Source organism: Mytilus edulis, chromosome 2, assembly GCF_963676685.1.
Source record: "Mytilus edulis chromosome 2, xbMytEdul2.2, whole genome shotgun sequence".
In the NCBI taxonomy this organism is placed as follows: domain Eukaryota; kingdom Metazoa; phylum Mollusca; class Bivalvia; order Mytilida; family Mytilidae; genus Mytilus; species Mytilus edulis.
The window spans coordinates 98,759,920-98,777,279 of NC_092345.1; the positions used below are offsets into that span (position 1 = coordinate 98,759,920).

The following is a 17,360-nucleotide window of genomic DNA, read 5'->3' on the forward strand; positions in this document are numbered from 1 at the left end:
CTTTCATAAAAAGGTACAGCATTATAGTTAATCAAATGTTATTTTTGACTTATTGTGACTTAATCTGACAATAATTATCAAAGGTACCAGGCTTATAATTTGATACGCCAGACGCGCGTTTCGTCTACATAAGACTCAGCAGTGACGCTCAAATCAAAATAGTGAGAATGCCAAACAACAGTATTCACAAACAGAACATTTTGTTTTAAATTCTGTATGTTATATTTATGACTTATGTTTCTTTATTAAAGATGCATCCTATGGATATTTCAGTCTGATACCTAACTTATTGTCGTACTATGGTTGGCATCCAGGATCAAAGTTTCTCAATTATCTGGGAGAAGTTTTATCTGAGAGAACTGATAATCCCGATATAACATTTAGCGAGGTAATATAATGATAATCTGGTGCAATGTCTTTTCTCAAAAACTCATTTAGTTTTGTTTATTTTCTTTAAATCAGATTGTATGTACTTGTCAATTATTTAAACGATAACCTTAGCTCTAATATAAAAATTAATTAAGCTGTTAACGATTATTCCATAATGGTGAATATAGTCTGACGATTACTGATCACAGATTAAAAACAGGATTGATGCTGTATACTTGACACTATTATTCGTTAAACATAGTTATTATCAAATATGTTGGTATAATGAGATATCGTATAAAAAGGTTTGTGCATTTAAAAAAAATAAAAGGAAATAATACTTTATATGTTTTGACATAGAGTACCGAAGCACTGCATACTGGACCAATGATACCCTGGAGGAATAGTTATCAATTGATACGATATTCCCGTGCTTGCATTTCCTATCATGATTTTCTTGATAGAGGGTTGCTGCTCACAAGGAAACCATTAGACCAAGAGTTCCAAATGGTGAAGTTGAAATCACCCCTTCGTAAATTTTACGAACGCCATCACGAGTTGGTTGACCGTTATGGAATAACCGTTTCTAAAATGATATGGGATATGTTCCTTACGTCGTAACTGCAATCCCCTTCCCTTTCATGTATGTGACCTACCGAATTAGACTATATACCGGATTTGTTATAACATGAGCAACACAACAAGTGCCACATGTGGAACAAGATCTGCTTACCCTTCCGGAGCACCTGAGATCACACCTAGTTTTTGGTGGGGTTCGTGTTGCTAATTCTTTAGTTGTCTATGTTGTGTCATATGTACTATTGTTTAAAATTGAGAAAGGAAATGGTGAATATGTCAAAGCGACAACCACCCGACCATAGAGCAAACAACAGCCGAAGGCAACCAATGGGTCTTCAATGTAACGAGGATTCCCGCACCCGTAGGTGTCCTTCAGCTGGCCCCTAAAATATGCATAATAGTACAGTGATAATGGACGTCATACTAAACTCCGAATTATACACAAGAAACTAAAATTAAAAATCATACAAGACTAAAAAAGGCCAGAGGCTCCTGACTTGGGACAGGCGCAAAATTGCGGCGGGGTTAAACATGTTAATGAGATCTCAACCCTCCCCCTATACCTCTAGCCAATGTAGAAAAGTAAAAGAATAACAATACGCACATTAAAATTCAGTTCAAGAGAAGTCATAGTCTGATGTCAAAAGATGTAACAAAAGAAAATAAATAAAATGACAATAATACATAAATAACAACAGACTACTAGCAGTTAACTGACAAGCCAGCTCCAGACCTCAATTAAACTGATTGAAAGATTATGTCTTCATCATATGAACATCATATGTTTGTCTGTTTGTCTTTTTCATTTTTAACCATGGCGTTGTCAGTTTATTTTCGATTTATGAGTTTGACTGTCCCTATGGTATCTTTTGTCCCTCTTTTATCAAAGGTACCAGGATTATAAATTAATACGCAAGATGCGCGTTTCGTCTAAATAAGACTCATCAGTAACGCTCAGATCAAAATAGTTATAAAGCCAAACATGTACAAAGTTGACGAGCATTGAGAACCCAAAATTCCAAAAAGTTGTGCCAATTACAGCTTAGGTAATATATGCCTGAGATAAGAAAATCCTTAACAGTCCATCAACAATTCAGTGCTGGGAAATAGGTAATAATGCTTTGAAAACATATATGTATCATACGAAGAAAATAGGTTAACAATTGATTTTTTGGGGTTTACACACAACAATGGTTTATAAATTGTGTCGTTGTAGGTATATAAGAAATTTGGTAATGAACTGTGTGTTGTTATTACAAATGTGAATACTATGTCTGAAGAATATTGTCATGTAAAGACCACGCCTGATATGCCTATCAGAATGGCAGTGCGCATGTCAATGTCCATTCCAGGTAGGATTTTGCTTGAATTGATCAGAAAGAAAAGGATTAAATATATTTTCAAGAGGTTGAATATATGTAAACTAGGATCTGACTCACAATTTCTTCATACAAATCATTTTAAGAGTTCTGTTTAGTTTTTTAGCTAACCGCCCCGTTTACACATCAATAATCCTATAGAAAAAATGTTTGAATTCGAAGAACAAATCCGTAAGGATAACAGACTAGGACATTGTATTTTAATCCGTTTCAAGATATCTTTGAAATAACATCGCCTAACGGAACAAGACGAGCTGTAAATTATTTTCAAAAAACTTTTCCATATTTGTTACTGGATTCTTTTATGTATCTCTGTATATGTGTTTTGATCTTTCTTTGCGGCGCATCTAAACATGCGAAGTGCATTTTTGTTTAAGAGAATGTATCATCTTGTTTCAGGTGTATTTCAAAGTGTACAGAAAAAGCTATTTGGTGTAACAAACTACTATGTCGACGGTGGAGTAATTTGCAACTATCCTATTCATTGTTTTGATGGTAACTTATTTCAATGCAAGTTTTTGTGTTAGCTTGGTAATAATGTTGTCATAAAAAGACATTTTCTTATCAATCAATGAACTGAGATGTGAATTATACGTCAACACCATGACAACAGTGACAAGACGACATAAATCGTCAGTCAGTAATATAAAAGTATATTGTAATATGTTTTATAGACACATTGCTTGAACAGTATCTGCGTACTGTTGATAAATAAAATAAGGTATCTGAATTACTAAATTGAAATAAAATTAATAATTCCGTTACATACAGATATATAATTTTAAATTGTGGAGTTCTTGTATAGAGCTTCACCGAATCTGACTTTCAAACAGACAAAACCAAAGTACTGATGAGTATTATAATGTCTTTGTTTAAGGATGGTGGTTATCTTTGGATCATCATGACAGTTTCCTACAGAAAATCCAGCCAATAACCAAAATAGAGTCAATCATGGATAGAAAAAACAGATTTGAAGTTTTACCAGGACCTATGAAAACAATTGGGAGTTTGATTGTAAGTTATTCTTACTCATTGCAAATTTCTTTGGAAACGCACTTCACTAAGCGTTTGAGTGTTCAGAGATATTGCAAGATTTGCTAGTTATATTTGATGATGGTTCTTGAACAACGGCTGCATTGAGGACCACGCCAATAATCTGGACCACTTATCAATGCAAAAATTTACAGTCATGAATCTGAAACAATAAATCAAGGCAACAGTAGTATACCGCTGTTTGAAAGTCATAAATCGATTGAGAGAAAACAAATCCGGTTTCCAAACTAAAACTGAGGGAAACACAACAACTATAAGAGAAAAACAACGAAACAAAAAAAAACACTGAAGTGCAACAAAAACCAAAACGACAATGCAACATACAGAGAAACAAACTATAAGATAACAACTGCCATTTCGCTGACTTGGAACAGGACATTTTAGGAAAACATGATGAGTTGAACCTGGTTTTGAGGCTGGCAAAACCTCACGCGTTTATGGCAATGTTAAATATAACACTAACATGACAGGACTACAGTACAAATAAATGCAAAAATATCCAGGACAGAAAAATACACAAATAAACATTACAATAGGACATTTCGACATGCTAATAGTTATCAAAAATATCAGGCTTATAATTTGATACACCATATGCGTGTTTCGTCTACATAAGACTTACCAGTGACGCTCAGCTCAAAATAGTAAGGAAAGCCAAACAAATACAAAATTAAAGGGCATTGATGACCAAAAATTCTAAACAGTTGTGCCAAACAAACAAAAAACCGAACACCACGTACATAAATAGGACAGCACAAAAAAAAACATTCATTTTCAACGACTGGATACGCTACAAAAGTGACGTCATTAATTATGGTATTTGATGTATAATATACACCGTGTAGAACGCCACTTGCGGGGTGTCGGCTATGTTTGACATGGGGTGGCAATTTTGAAGCGACGAAAAAGTAAGAAGGTAAGTTCAAGCATCAAAATTTCTTATTTCTAGAACTCTCCGTACCATATAATGTATTGCACGGAAGGAACCGCAACATAATCTATTTCCTGAAAGCAGAAGCAGTCGTTTTCAGTGCTCAGTTTTCTCAAACACCTCGCCATAGTTTTCCGTGTTGCAGATTTTGAGGCTTTATATGCAAATTTCGGTATAAAAAACTACTTTACACAGCCATCCCCCGTATCATTTATATAGAATTGTATTCCTCTCATTGACTTATACCAAATACCAGTTTCTTAGTTAAAATTAATTGGTTTTAAAACTGCTATTCATCAAAATATAAAGTGTCGCCCGGGGTGTCAGATTTTGCGTCGCAAGGGGTAGAGGCTTGTCATAAAAAAAAGAATACATTTTCTTATAAATCGATCTCTATCTGATACTTTTTAATTCAAACACACCTACAAAAATAGGAACATAAATGTAACAGAAATTCAACCCAGAAAAACACAGGTTACATCAAATTCTTCAAATTTTATTCAATTCCGGTTCGTTTAGAGATATGTATATAGTCAGAGTAGACCTTCAAAGTAGATATGATATGATAGATGTGTAACAGAAAACGGATAGTTCTAGCTGGGCGATTACGAACGAAATAACTGTCTTGAATCATTTTTTCTTGTAAACCTGTTCCGTTGTATATTGTGTACAAGTCGTTGTTTTCTTATTGACAATTGTAGTATCATCGTCTTCAGGATTACTTGAAGTTGTGTTGTCATTCGCTGAAAAAGATGCCGGTGAGTGTTTCATTGGAGAGAGTGTTCTAATTCTTTTAGGAGTAATGGATTTTTGCGGCGTGCACGAGTGCTTTTTAGATGAACCTGCTGATGAACTATGAAGCATTTTGGCTGGTGGAGGCTTCGGGCAGAGACCAAGGGCTGCAAAACTTGTGCTATTTTAATTACAGATGCTGAATTCACTAGCAATTTGACCAAGAAGTCATATTTTACCAGAAGTTACGATGATCTGAATTATAAATCGATAAATGTCGTCTACGGATTAGAGTGCAACCTTTGCGGATTGGTATATGTCGGTGAAACGAAAGGAAAGCTAAACAAACGTATGTGCGGTCATAGATCAGACATTAATTTCAATGCTAACGACATTCTATACCAGAATTTCAATCAGCCCGATCATTCCATCGTTTCTATGACAGTTCGCATTATCGAAAAGATATACCATAGCTCTAACAATCCTGATCTTTCAACGACTCTCCGTAGACAAAAAGAAGACTACTGGATTAGACAATTGGGAACTGCAACACCGTATGGCTGCAATGACAAAATTGATGGTATAGGTATTCTATCTAGTCCTTCGTGTAACTCGGTGAATGTGATGAATATTTTCAACTCGACTCCTCGACGTAGACGCAGTCATGGTCATCGTCATTATACATCACCTTCTCTGCATGATGTCTCTATTAATGACTTGCTGCCATTCATACAAAAGCCGTTAGGTATTCATCACATTCGCACGATACTTTATTCATTACCCCTTTCAAAACTTCATTCTCTGTTCAATTTATGTTTGGAATCAACTGTTACAAACCCTCATTCAAACCAATACAAACTTCAAGCTATAATTTCGGATATTGCAAGTCACAGACTTTTCAAGCCAGTTCGCATTGGAAAAGATGAAAAAGAGAAAAGATCTTTTCTAAATCTTTCCTTTGCCAACAAATGTCTCGATGGCGTCAACCTAGGCAATATCCTTCATCATAAATTAGTTCAATCGAAAATACCTCCTTATTTCAAAGACCAGTCTGTACCAATAATTTCATATACCCTCATGACACTTACCAAAGAGGAAATCCTGGATAATCATAGGTCTGTTCTTTGTTCCTTTGGTATTTCAACCAAAGATGAAAAACTGGATCTTCCATCACTGTATTGGATACCTAAATTACATAAGTTTCCTTACAAACAACGGTATATTGCTGGGTCTTCCAAGTGCTCCACGAAACCTCTTTCTAAATTATTAACATCTAATTTATCAGCAATCAAAGACGGGCTTCAAAGTTATTATGAAACTGCCTATTCTAGAGGTGGCGTGAATCAGATGTGGATACTTAAAAATTCCAAAGATCTTTTAGAGTACATACAATCTAACTCTCTTTCATCTTGTAACAGTATTAAAACATTTGACTTTTCTACTCTTTACACAAGTATTCCACATTCCAAACTAAAAGACAAATTGAAAGAGTTGGTATTACTTTGCTTCATAAAAAAGGATGGCCAACGTAGATACAAGTATCTTGTCTTAGGGAAGGATACATCATACTTTGTAAAGAATCACTCTGATTCAAACAAAAAATTCTCTGAAACTGATATTATCGAGATGCTTGATTTCTTGATTGACAACATATTTGTAACGTTCGGAGGACGTGTTTTTCAACAGACTTTCGGCATCCCAATGGGAACAAACTGTGCCACTCTACTTGCCGACTTGCTTCTTTATTATTATGAGGCTGACTTCATGCAGGAACTTCTTAGGAAGAAAGATAAGAAGTTAGCAATATCCTTAACTCTACTTTCCGCTATATAGATGACGTTCTTTCACTAAACAATTCAAAATTGGTGACTATGTGGAACGCATCTATCCCATCAAATTGGAGATAAAGGATACTACAGATACAGTTAAGTCGGCTTCATATCTTGACTTACATCTAGAAATTGACAATGAGGGTCGGTTGAAAACAAAACTTTACGACAAAAGAGATGATTTCAGCTTTCCAATTGTGAACTTTCCATTTCTAAGTAGCCGAACATTCCAGCAGCACCTGCATACGGGGTATATATCTCCCAATTGATACGATATTCCCGTGCTTTCAGGTCCTATCATGATTTTCTTGATAGAGGGTTACTGGTCACAAGGAAGCTATTAAACCAAGAGTTCCAAATGGTGAAGTTGAAATCATCCCTTCGTAAATTTTACGGACGCCATCACGAGTTGGTTGACCGTTATGGAATAACCGTTTCACAAATGATATCGGATATGTTCCTTACGTCGTAACTACAATTCCCTTCCCTTTCATGAATGTGACCTACCGAATTAGACTATTTACCGGATTTGTAATCACATAAGCCACACGACGGGTGCCACATGTGGAGCAGGATCTGCTTACCCTTCCGGAGCTTCTGAGATCACCCCTAGTTTTTGGTGGGGTTCGTGTTGTTTATTCTTTAGTTTTCTATGTTGTGTCATATGTACTATTGTTTTTCTGTTTTTCTTTTTCATTTTTAGCCATGGCGTTGTCAGTTTGTTTTAGATTTATGAGTTTGAACGTCCCTTTGGTATCTTTCGTCCCTCTTTTATATTGAGGACTATTTTGTGATGTTTTGGTTTATTGAGCCATAGCCTTGACTTTTTTTACCATGATAGTGATTGAAAAGGAAAAGAAATCGTTTACCAGCTTGAAAGCTAAATATTTTAAGCCATTTTTTTTACTATGAATGAAATCAAAAGCACATGTTTTATAAGACCAAAAACAGGCAAAATGAAAAACCCTTAATTTGTCATGGTAAAGTAGATGTGAATGAAATCAAAAGCATATATTTTATTAGACCAAAAACAGGCAAAATGAAAAATCCATGTTTTGTCATGGTAAAGTAGATGTGTTTGAAATAAAATGTATCATATGAAGACTAATTTACAAGCAAATATGTATTTTTTTTATGACAAGCCTCTACCCCTTGCGACGCAAAATCTGACACCCCGAGCGACACTTTATATTTTGATGAATAACAGTTTTAAAACCAATTAATTTTAACTAAGAAACTGGTATTTGGTATAAGTCAATGAGAGGAATACAATTCTATATAAATGATACGGGGGATGGCTGTGTAAAGTAGTTTTTTATACCGAAATTTGCATATAAAGCCTCAAAATCTGCAACACGGAAAACTAGGGCGAGGTGTTTGAGAAAACTGAGCACTGAAAACGACTGCTTCTGCTTTCAGGAAATAGATTATGTTGCGGTTCCTTCCGTGCAATACATTATATGGTACGGAGAGTTCTAGAAATAAGAAATTTTGATGCTTGAACTTACCTTCTTACTTTTTCGTCGCTTCAAAATTGCCACCCCATGTCAAACATAGCCGACACCCCGCATGTGGCGTTCTACACGGTGATATAACAATTACATTAGATTAAAATAGAATTCTGTTAGTAATTAGATAATTAATTTAATTACACCTTATGTAAGAATCCGGGGTTTTGATTGGTTGATAGCCAGTGTATTTTTCGCCAATTTGCTCTTAACAAATGAATATCGTTCAATTTTTTACGCCGCCGGAGTATATGCAAAAAAGATATGCCTTTTTTACCCTCTCTGCCGTGGTATTTGCCAAAAATACTCTATCCGACCAGACGCTTGTAACGTCACAATCATCAATGCGTTTTTGAACGTTAACATTCGGTGTAATTTTAAAACAGATATAGCATGTCCTTGAGAGGTATTTGCGAAAAATACCAGTCTTGAGAATAAATTTCCCTCGCCTTACGGCTCAGGAAATTTAACATTCTCTCGACTGGTATTTTTCGCAAATACCCCTCCTGAACATGATATATCTGTTCAGTATCATTTAGGTATGTCGGTATTTCTCCTAAAAATTCCAAAGAATGTTTACAGAACTTCAATGCTAAATCATTGTGTACACAAGATATTTTCAAGAGGTTATCATTAGTTTTGACTGTCGTCTGTGTAAATTGAAATAAATTGATTCATTTTAGCTCACGGGACCTTAAAATTAACATTTTGGCGAATGTACTCGTCGTCGTGGATATCTAGTTTGATGTTTGTATTTTTTTCAAACCAATCGACCTACATGGCTGCCATGAATATGAGTAAAACATAAGACTAAAATGCATTACTTCATGTTGCAATTCCTTTTTAGAAGTTGCCACTATAACATATTTCGATTTCTTTTTATAGTTCTCTTCAAACGAAGCCGAAGTTTACAGAGCTGAGATATTGAAGAAGTCTGGCGTCCCCATGGGCAAATTACCAAACACTAAATTGGCAAGGTATATGTATATTAATCTCACCTCCTATACATTTAGAGAAATATGATTGTTAAAAAGCATTGAAGACCGTGTTTATGTCATATTGGAAAAGTATGCGTGATTTAATTTAATACACGTTTAGTAAAACGGCGTTGACGGAAAATCTAAAAAGTTTCAACAGACGAAAAAATTGATAATGAAAAATTAAAATAAATTCATATAGCACATTAAAGTCTTACACGTTGTTATTGTTGTCATCTGTTTTTGTATAGTCCAATGTAAGAAAGATCTTATAGTTGAAGACTTGATCACTTTGATAGGCCACTAGTCTACACAGTGTGCTAGTGACCTAATACAAATACCATATGTAGTTTACTGATCCCATCTTTATGTACTAGGTCTTAGTAGTTTTAAAAATCAATTTCGGGTCTTTTCTCTTTTGAATTTATCAAAGTGCCCAGTTTGCATTCCTGGAAGAAGCCATGGTGTCCGGAGAGAACCATCGACCTTCGGAGAAAACATTCGTAATCCTTGTCAATTAAGATTGGAATTAAACGCACCCGACAAGTGCGGGGATCGAACCTTAACATAGGTTTTGACAGGCTAGTGGTACAATAAATGAACAACTTCGACCAGTGGATGCAGAGGCCTCACTGCTGCTGAAATATACTTTTGTTAAAAAACACATAAAAAATAATACTTTAGAACCATGTACTCCAGTGGTTGTCGTTTGTTGTTGTATATCATATATGTTTTTAGTTTATTGTTTTGAACATACATGCGGCCGTTAGTTTCCTGGTTTGAATTGGTTTACTTTGTCATTTCAAGGCTCCTTATAGATAACTATTTGGTATAAGTTTTGCTCATTTGTGGAATGCTGTGCTGTGACCTATGATGTTAACTTCTTAGTCATTTTGTAGAGAGATGTCTCATTTGCAATAATATCACATGTTCTTGTTTTTATATATTTATTAAAATCAATATTAAATGGGACTAAAAGGTCGATTGATGTTATTCACACAAATATTGACGAGTAACATATTTATTTATCTGTATTTGGGTTATATGAACCCAGTTTTCTAATGTATGTTAATTTTCAGAGAGTGGGTAAAAACTGAACAAGGTAAAGGGAAAAATAAACAAGGCCTATACAGAAGTGTGTGAAGCTGCAACTGCATTCATCGAAGTAAGTCTAAAATTTCAAATCACTTGTAAAGACACTTATGTCAACACACGGCCAATTTTGTGTTATTTTTTTTGTCATCCGTTTTATGGTAAGGTTTTGCTGGATTGATATTTAACAAAAATATTGAATTGAATGATTGAATATCAAAAAAGTTTAAATGGACATCTGAACTTAGGCCCTTTGTAGCTTGCTGTTTTGGTGTGAGCCAAGACTCCCTGTTGAAGATCGTACTTTGACCTATAATGGTTTACTTTTACTAATTGTGACTTGGGTGGAGAGTTTTCTCATTGGCATCGAATTGACAAATATGAGAGTACAAGGAAAAAGGCTATGGATTTTCTATAAAATTTCCATGTGATTAGCATTGAATCAACATAAGGATATAAATAAAGGCAACAGTAGTATACCACTGTTCAAACATATAATCCTTAAATTAATTTTACATGTTATTACTTATAAGTCGACTTCCTATTTATTTTTGAATTTTAGGTTTTACGAAAGCATAATTTAGATGGTAATGACGTCATTTCAAAAGAAGAATTCGAAAACGCATTTTCTGAAGTAAGATTTAACAGTGTTGATACCTTTTTTTCAGAAGAATACAGTTAATTTGTTATACGATACTCATATCCAATTAATATATCAAAGCTGTGGCAATTGTGCGAATTACCTAAGTATTGATAATAAGAGTAATAGACAATCCACCATTCCCGTGGTTAGAGGTTCTTTAGGTAATCTAGAACGAAAAGTTTATATCAAATTTACTTCGAAAATTCTCCTTTTTTCATTCGATTATGAAAAAATAAAAGAATAAAGAATTTACCATTATTTGTCATTTCAAAAGGGCGCCGCGTCCTATTTTTGTGTTAAAGAGACTACTGATTTAATAATGAATTTGTGTGTAATGTTCAGTGGCAAATAAAACATCCAATCATACAATAACATGTTTATAAAATCTTATTATGAACTCTGTTTTGTTCTTAACCGACACGATGAGCCGGCTTTCTAGAGAGCTAGTCCACAAAAAATGGATCACAGGAAGACTTGTCATCCTACCCGAACACATTATTCTGACCTTTTAATCAACTATCTGTCACAGTGCGGACTTCAACAATCAGCAAAACCCTTGCCTGGGATGGACCAGCAACATCACGTACTAAAGACTATCGCCCATTAGATCACCAAGGCCGTTCTTTTGGTGTTGGAAAATGTGTATGAACTTGTATTTTGGAAACGACATACACCTAGACCTCAGCATGTTCGATTTGTTCGGTTTTTATAAAAAAAAAAATATTTAGAGAACGAAACCGATTAAATATGTTAACCAGATGCTGAGTAATGGCATAATTCTCCTTCTATCGTACCTTTTATTTGTTTTGTTGTAGACTGATTTTAAAGATCACTATAGTGAATTGTTATTTGGGGAGGGATGTAGTCCTCAGTTGGCATTCGATGCCATCGACAGAGACGGAAGTGGGAACGTAAGTTTTATAATATAAGCAAGGTAATTGTTTCTATGGACATATCTCATCTCCTTATTTTTAAATTGCACGTAAAGGAGCTTCATTGGTTGATAAACATTACAAATAAAGAAGTTTTGAATAGGCTGGATGAAGGAGGGTAATATGCTAGATATATGTCATACTGCTGGTGGACGTTTCTTCCCCGAGGGTATCACCAGCCCAGTAGTCAACACTTCGGTGTTGACATGAATATCAATAATGTGGTCATTTTAATAAATTTCCTGTTACAAAATTTTTAATTTTTCGAAAAACTAAGGATTTTCTTATCCCAGGCATAGATTACCTTAGCCGTATTTGGCACAACTTTTTGGAATTTTGGTCCCTCAATGCTCTTCAATTTTGTACTTATTTGGCTTTATAAATAGTTTGATATGAGCGTCACTGATGAGTCTTATGAAGACGAAACGCGCGTCTGGCGTCCTAAATTATAATCCTGGCACCTTTGATAACTATCATATATCATACATTATTAACGTGTTGCGTTAAAAAAAAAAGAAAAAAAAAGGCAACATTAGCGCTGTTCGAAAGTGATTACAATGCTACATCATCTACCAGAAGACAAAAGCCATGCCCATTCCGATTACATTATTCTTGACCAATGGTAGTGCTTGAAAACCCTTCAGTGGAGGGATGTAAAAACGTTAAGAAAGGCATACAGACATTAGCAAAAAATAAAGACAACATATATACCGTATTACGTCACTAGCACACTATGTAACGTATTGATCTTACCGACTATCTTAACGTGTGAAATTTAGACTAGTGACTTATCAAAATGAGCAAGTCTTCAATACTGTTAGCATTAAGAAAATACTTTCATTGATCCTACAAAAACAGATGCAAACAATAACAAATTGTAAGGTTTAAATGAAATGTGTTTTATGACTTTAATTCAATCTTAATTATCAATTTCTTGTTTAAACCCTTAATTTCTTGTTTAAACCCTTAAGATTTTTTCTCACTACCGTTTTGTTTTGTTTATAAAAGGACGCAACTCTACTACTAACCGTGTATGAAATAAGCCCCGTCTCTCTTCTTACCTAATATGGAATATAAAGGGACGTAACTCCACTACTAACCGTGTATGAAATATGCCCCGCCTGCCTACTGACCTAATATGAAATATACACGATCTCCTCGCGGACGCTTTTAACCAGTCATATTCCTAGAAATGTATAGGAGACAAGATAAAAGTACATACAAAATAAGAGAAATAGGAAAATGATGAAGAGAATACGAACATGGATTATACTTACGACATTATCAAATACATCTAGTATGTTAAGTGTAGTAACATTGACAAAACACAAACAGATTCTTAAAATTATACCAGTGGATTTTCGGATTCTACCCAATCTCGATAGATACATTATCAATTATAAAGTCCTAGCCTCGGTGAGGACTTTAAAATTAATAACTTAACTATCGAGATTGGATAAATCTGCTAATCCACAAGTAGCTATGTAAGAATCTGTTTCTGAAATTATTAATTAAAACACATTTTTATTTTTTGTTAAACGAAAAGTTCCCTTTGAGTGCCTTCCACATTCTACAAAGTTGGCAATTTCATGAACACCTGTTACTGGTAAAACCCTGAAACTCATCCAATCATCTTCTAAGATCACCGGCAACCACACGTTGATTAATTTTTTTTATACAATGGGTTCGAACAGGGTTGTATTGTAATAAAATTAGAGAAATCATATTGTGCATGCGGTTATGCAGTTGTAAACTTAAATTCTACTGGCTGCCTTGCCATCTGCTAAATAACCATGTTCGACGTACACATCCCAATCCAATTGTCCCTCGCCAGAACCGTACAACAATTTTCGACTCCGTATAAACAATCATGTTAGTTGGGTCAAAGCATGATAACTTTATTTTCACACGATGTTCTACCTTTCAGATTACTTACAATGAGCTGATAAACTTCGTTGAAGGAACAGGAGTCAGCATCCATGAAAAATACTTAGGGTTAAAACGTACAGAAGTCAATGGATTTTTCAGTTTTCTGGGAACAGTATTTAATGCTCTGGCAATAAATCTTATGAGGATATTTATCCGGGTACTTTTATTTATTATATGGTCTGATTAACATGTTCAGGCAACTATGCCATGCATATATGCTTTGAGTACGCACATTATTTAAATATATATATTTATATGAAAAATATTGCTTAGCTGACGAATATATATTTTGAAAGATGGTTCAACTTCTAAAAGTTTTAAATTTTAATACAACAGAAACTAGGCATCTGATTCCTTAAATATTCGAGATTATTTTCTTTATCAGTTACCATACATTATATGAGGATGAATGTTCGTAGATTCATAAGGTTTTGAATACCGGTTGTTATCAACGACATGGTAGCTGTAACCTATTTAGAAAGAACATTAATGTCTTCCTCGCGATTTTACCATCGTATAGCATAACCGTCTACATATTCTTATTGTATTTGAAGTCTTTCTTTAACGTACAATATATTGTATATTTGTTACCAATTATCAAGTTTTTAGATTTCTCAATTGTTACACGCCAGGAAGATATGTCCTGACAAGATATAGCTCATATACCTAGGTAGAAATCGTTAACAAGTAGCAACAATTAAGGGAACAAGTATCCAAATAAAACGTGAAATTTTTTTCTGAAGTGGGATAGATGATTGAATCGGACGTATGGTATATAACAACATGTAATGGGAAAACAAAGGATATGGGTATCTATCGATGACAAACAAATCAAAACAGTATATGCACAGCCAAAACAAAACAAACAAAACACAAAAAGCTACCGAAGAGCACCATTATTGCGTTTCCCCATCATCAAGTCACAATGGGGCCGTCAACAGGGCGAGAAAAAAAACCTCTAACCTCAATGCAAGTATGTATTTTTCTTTTGATTGGGAACAGTTTTTTTTTTTTTTTATAATAATAGCAATATTAAAATGATAATCTTAATAAAATATAGTTCTAATTTCATCCAATGATAGAATTAATTTTGTTTTTAGAGTTCCGATATAGACCGAACAATTGGAATAAATTCATGGTACATCAAAACAAACGATTTTGGTTTGGAAGAAGGTGACAAAAAGTTTCTGGTAGACGTATGTTGATATATATCTGTTTGTTACGCTTTTTGTTTATTTTTTGGTATTTTCATGTGATTTTAACCATTATGATAGTAGGCTATTTTCCAAAGTGTCAATTCAAATGTCTAATTTTACTGTCCAGGTGTGAGGATATTTTCTTAATCTAAAAACATTTAAGAGGGTGTCCATGGAAAAACCAGGCAGTGGATGGCACATGACATATTTTGTTTTAAAAAAATTTTCATCTATTTCATATCACAAATTCATTCTTTCTCACGGTTACATTTTGTTTTTTTATTAACTGCAACAAATGAAGAGAAAAAAAATACATAGAAAGCACTGAAAATCATTGAAAAGGGAGATAACTCTTCATTTTGTAAAAAAATTTGTTGCATTGTTAATGAACTTTAAAATAATTTTCTGAGCCATCCACTGTTGATTCAAAAATATCTTTCAAATATATATCCTTTATATGATATAAACATTGCATTGGAACCAAAAATTCAGTGGGAAAAAAATGTTGTGCCACCCATATCATAGGATTTGCCTCATATTATCTTGGACAGCCTCTTTAAAATACGAAACAATAGTTTGTCAAAGGACATTGCTAGTGGACTATCAGTATCTAAGTGTTTCATCTGTCAAAGGACATTGCTAGTGGACGATCAGTATCTAAGTGTTTCATCAGTCAAAGGACATTGCTAGTGGACTATCAGTATCTAAGTGTTTCATCAGTCAAAGGACATTGCTAGTGGACTATCAGTATCTAAGTGTTTCATCTGTCAAAGGACATTGCTAGTGGACGATCAGTATCTAAGTGTTTCATCAGTCAAAGGACATTGCTAGTGGACTATCAGTATCTAAGTGTTTCATCTGTCAAAGAACATTGCTAGTGGACGATCAGTATCTAAGTGTTTCATCTGTCAAAGGACATTGCTAGTGGACTATCAGTATCTAAGTGTTTCATCAGTCAAAGGACATTGCTAGTGGACGATCAGTATCTAAGTGTTTCATCTGTCAAAGGACATTGCTAGTAGACTATCAGTATCTAAGTGTTTCATCAGTCAAAGGACATTGCTAGTGGACTATCAGTATCTAAGTGTTTCATCAGCTCAGTTATCAGTACTTCGGTTTTGACATGATTTCTGAAATTGGTCATTTTCAAATCCGTGGCCGGTTTCAGGAAAATGCAATTGAAAAAATGTTGCTTAAATTTAATTAGTAAAAGAATTTTAAAATATTGAATATTCCTAAATGCGTTCTGTGTGCTTTGTGATATTTAGATTCCTGGTTAGATTGTTTTCAGAATTCCGTTTGTTGAACACTGTCCAATCACTTTCTTTCTTTCTTTCTGTTTTTGTCTTTTGTTTTTTAGTTATTTTTCTTATTTGCAAATTTATAAAATTCTGTTTAAAATAGTTTGTGTATTTGGGGTAGGCTTAAATATTAATATCACAATAAATAGTACGCAACTTCTCATCGAATAAAATACTTGTTTTCAAGGGATAATCTACCATCGAACCCTACTAATAGATATAATTTAGCTATGTTTGAGCTGATTACAATGTTCATTAAGTGTGTCCTTTTTTCAGCAAGGACGAAGGTCTACAATCAAATACTTGCAACATTTCGTATTTGACAATGACCCGGAAAGAGTATCTAAAGCTGATATCAGTGGAAGGAATGTTCCGAGTAAACCAAGTCTTACTGACGCACAGATTACACATATCAGTAAAATATAGAGTAATACACGGATGAAGTGTAGTAAGACAGTGCATATGATACTCTTGTGAAATTTTCATGGACATTTGACCGGTAGTTTCAGTATTGATATTACATATTTGTTTAAAAAATTTTGTAATTCTAAATAAAGGATCCTTCATCTTAACTTTTATAAATTTAATATTCTTTAGAAATCTATATTTATCAACCAAGCCTTGTTAGTTCTGCATTTATGGAAATTGTAAAGTAATTGTGTTTCCTAAGAAGCATTCAAACTCAACATCGCCTGCATCGTGTCCATATACATCGCTTATTTTAACTGTCAGCGCATTGCACTTACACGTTTAAATCAAACATTGGGTCCACACAAGAATGACATAATTTGCCAATGAAGAATGGAGCAAAAATGTAACAATCCGTAAATAAATCAAGTAACGAGTACACAAAAATACTTAACAGACTGATATAAAGAACATCATAGATTGATAGTCTGAACATTGCATG

The 17,360-nt window shown here is 34.2% G+C and overlaps 1 protein-coding gene across 5 annotated transcripts in view; it reads left to right on the top strand.

Annotated features, from left to right (window-relative positions):
• Positions 1-17,022, top strand: part of LOC139513651 (uncharacterized protein YqhO-like) — a 36,243-nt gene extending 19,221 nt beyond the window's left edge. For all 5 annotated transcript variants that reach the window (XM_071302338.1, XM_071302335.1, XM_071302339.1 and 2 more), the window contains 11 exons: positions 252-388; positions 2,165-2,300; positions 2,727-2,822; positions 3,205-3,341; positions 9,266-9,357; positions 10,437-10,522; positions 11,012-11,083; positions 11,908-12,003; positions 13,952-14,110; positions 15,054-15,149; positions 16,727-17,022. In XM_071302338.1, the coding sequence (XP_071158439.1) occupies positions 252-388; positions 2,165-2,300; positions 2,727-2,822; positions 3,205-3,341; positions 9,266-9,357; positions 10,437-10,500 (662 nt within the window). In that variant the 3' untranslated portion in view covers positions 10,501-10,522; positions 11,012-11,083; positions 11,908-12,003; ... (1 more) ...; positions 15,054-15,149; positions 16,727-17,022. The remainder of the gene's footprint in view (positions 1-251; positions 389-2,164; positions 2,301-2,726; positions 2,823-3,204; positions 3,342-9,265; positions 9,358-10,436; positions 10,523-11,011; positions 11,084-11,907; positions 12,004-13,951; positions 14,111-15,053; positions 15,150-16,726) is intronic.
• The last annotated feature ends 338 nt before the right edge of the window (positions 17,023-17,360 follow it).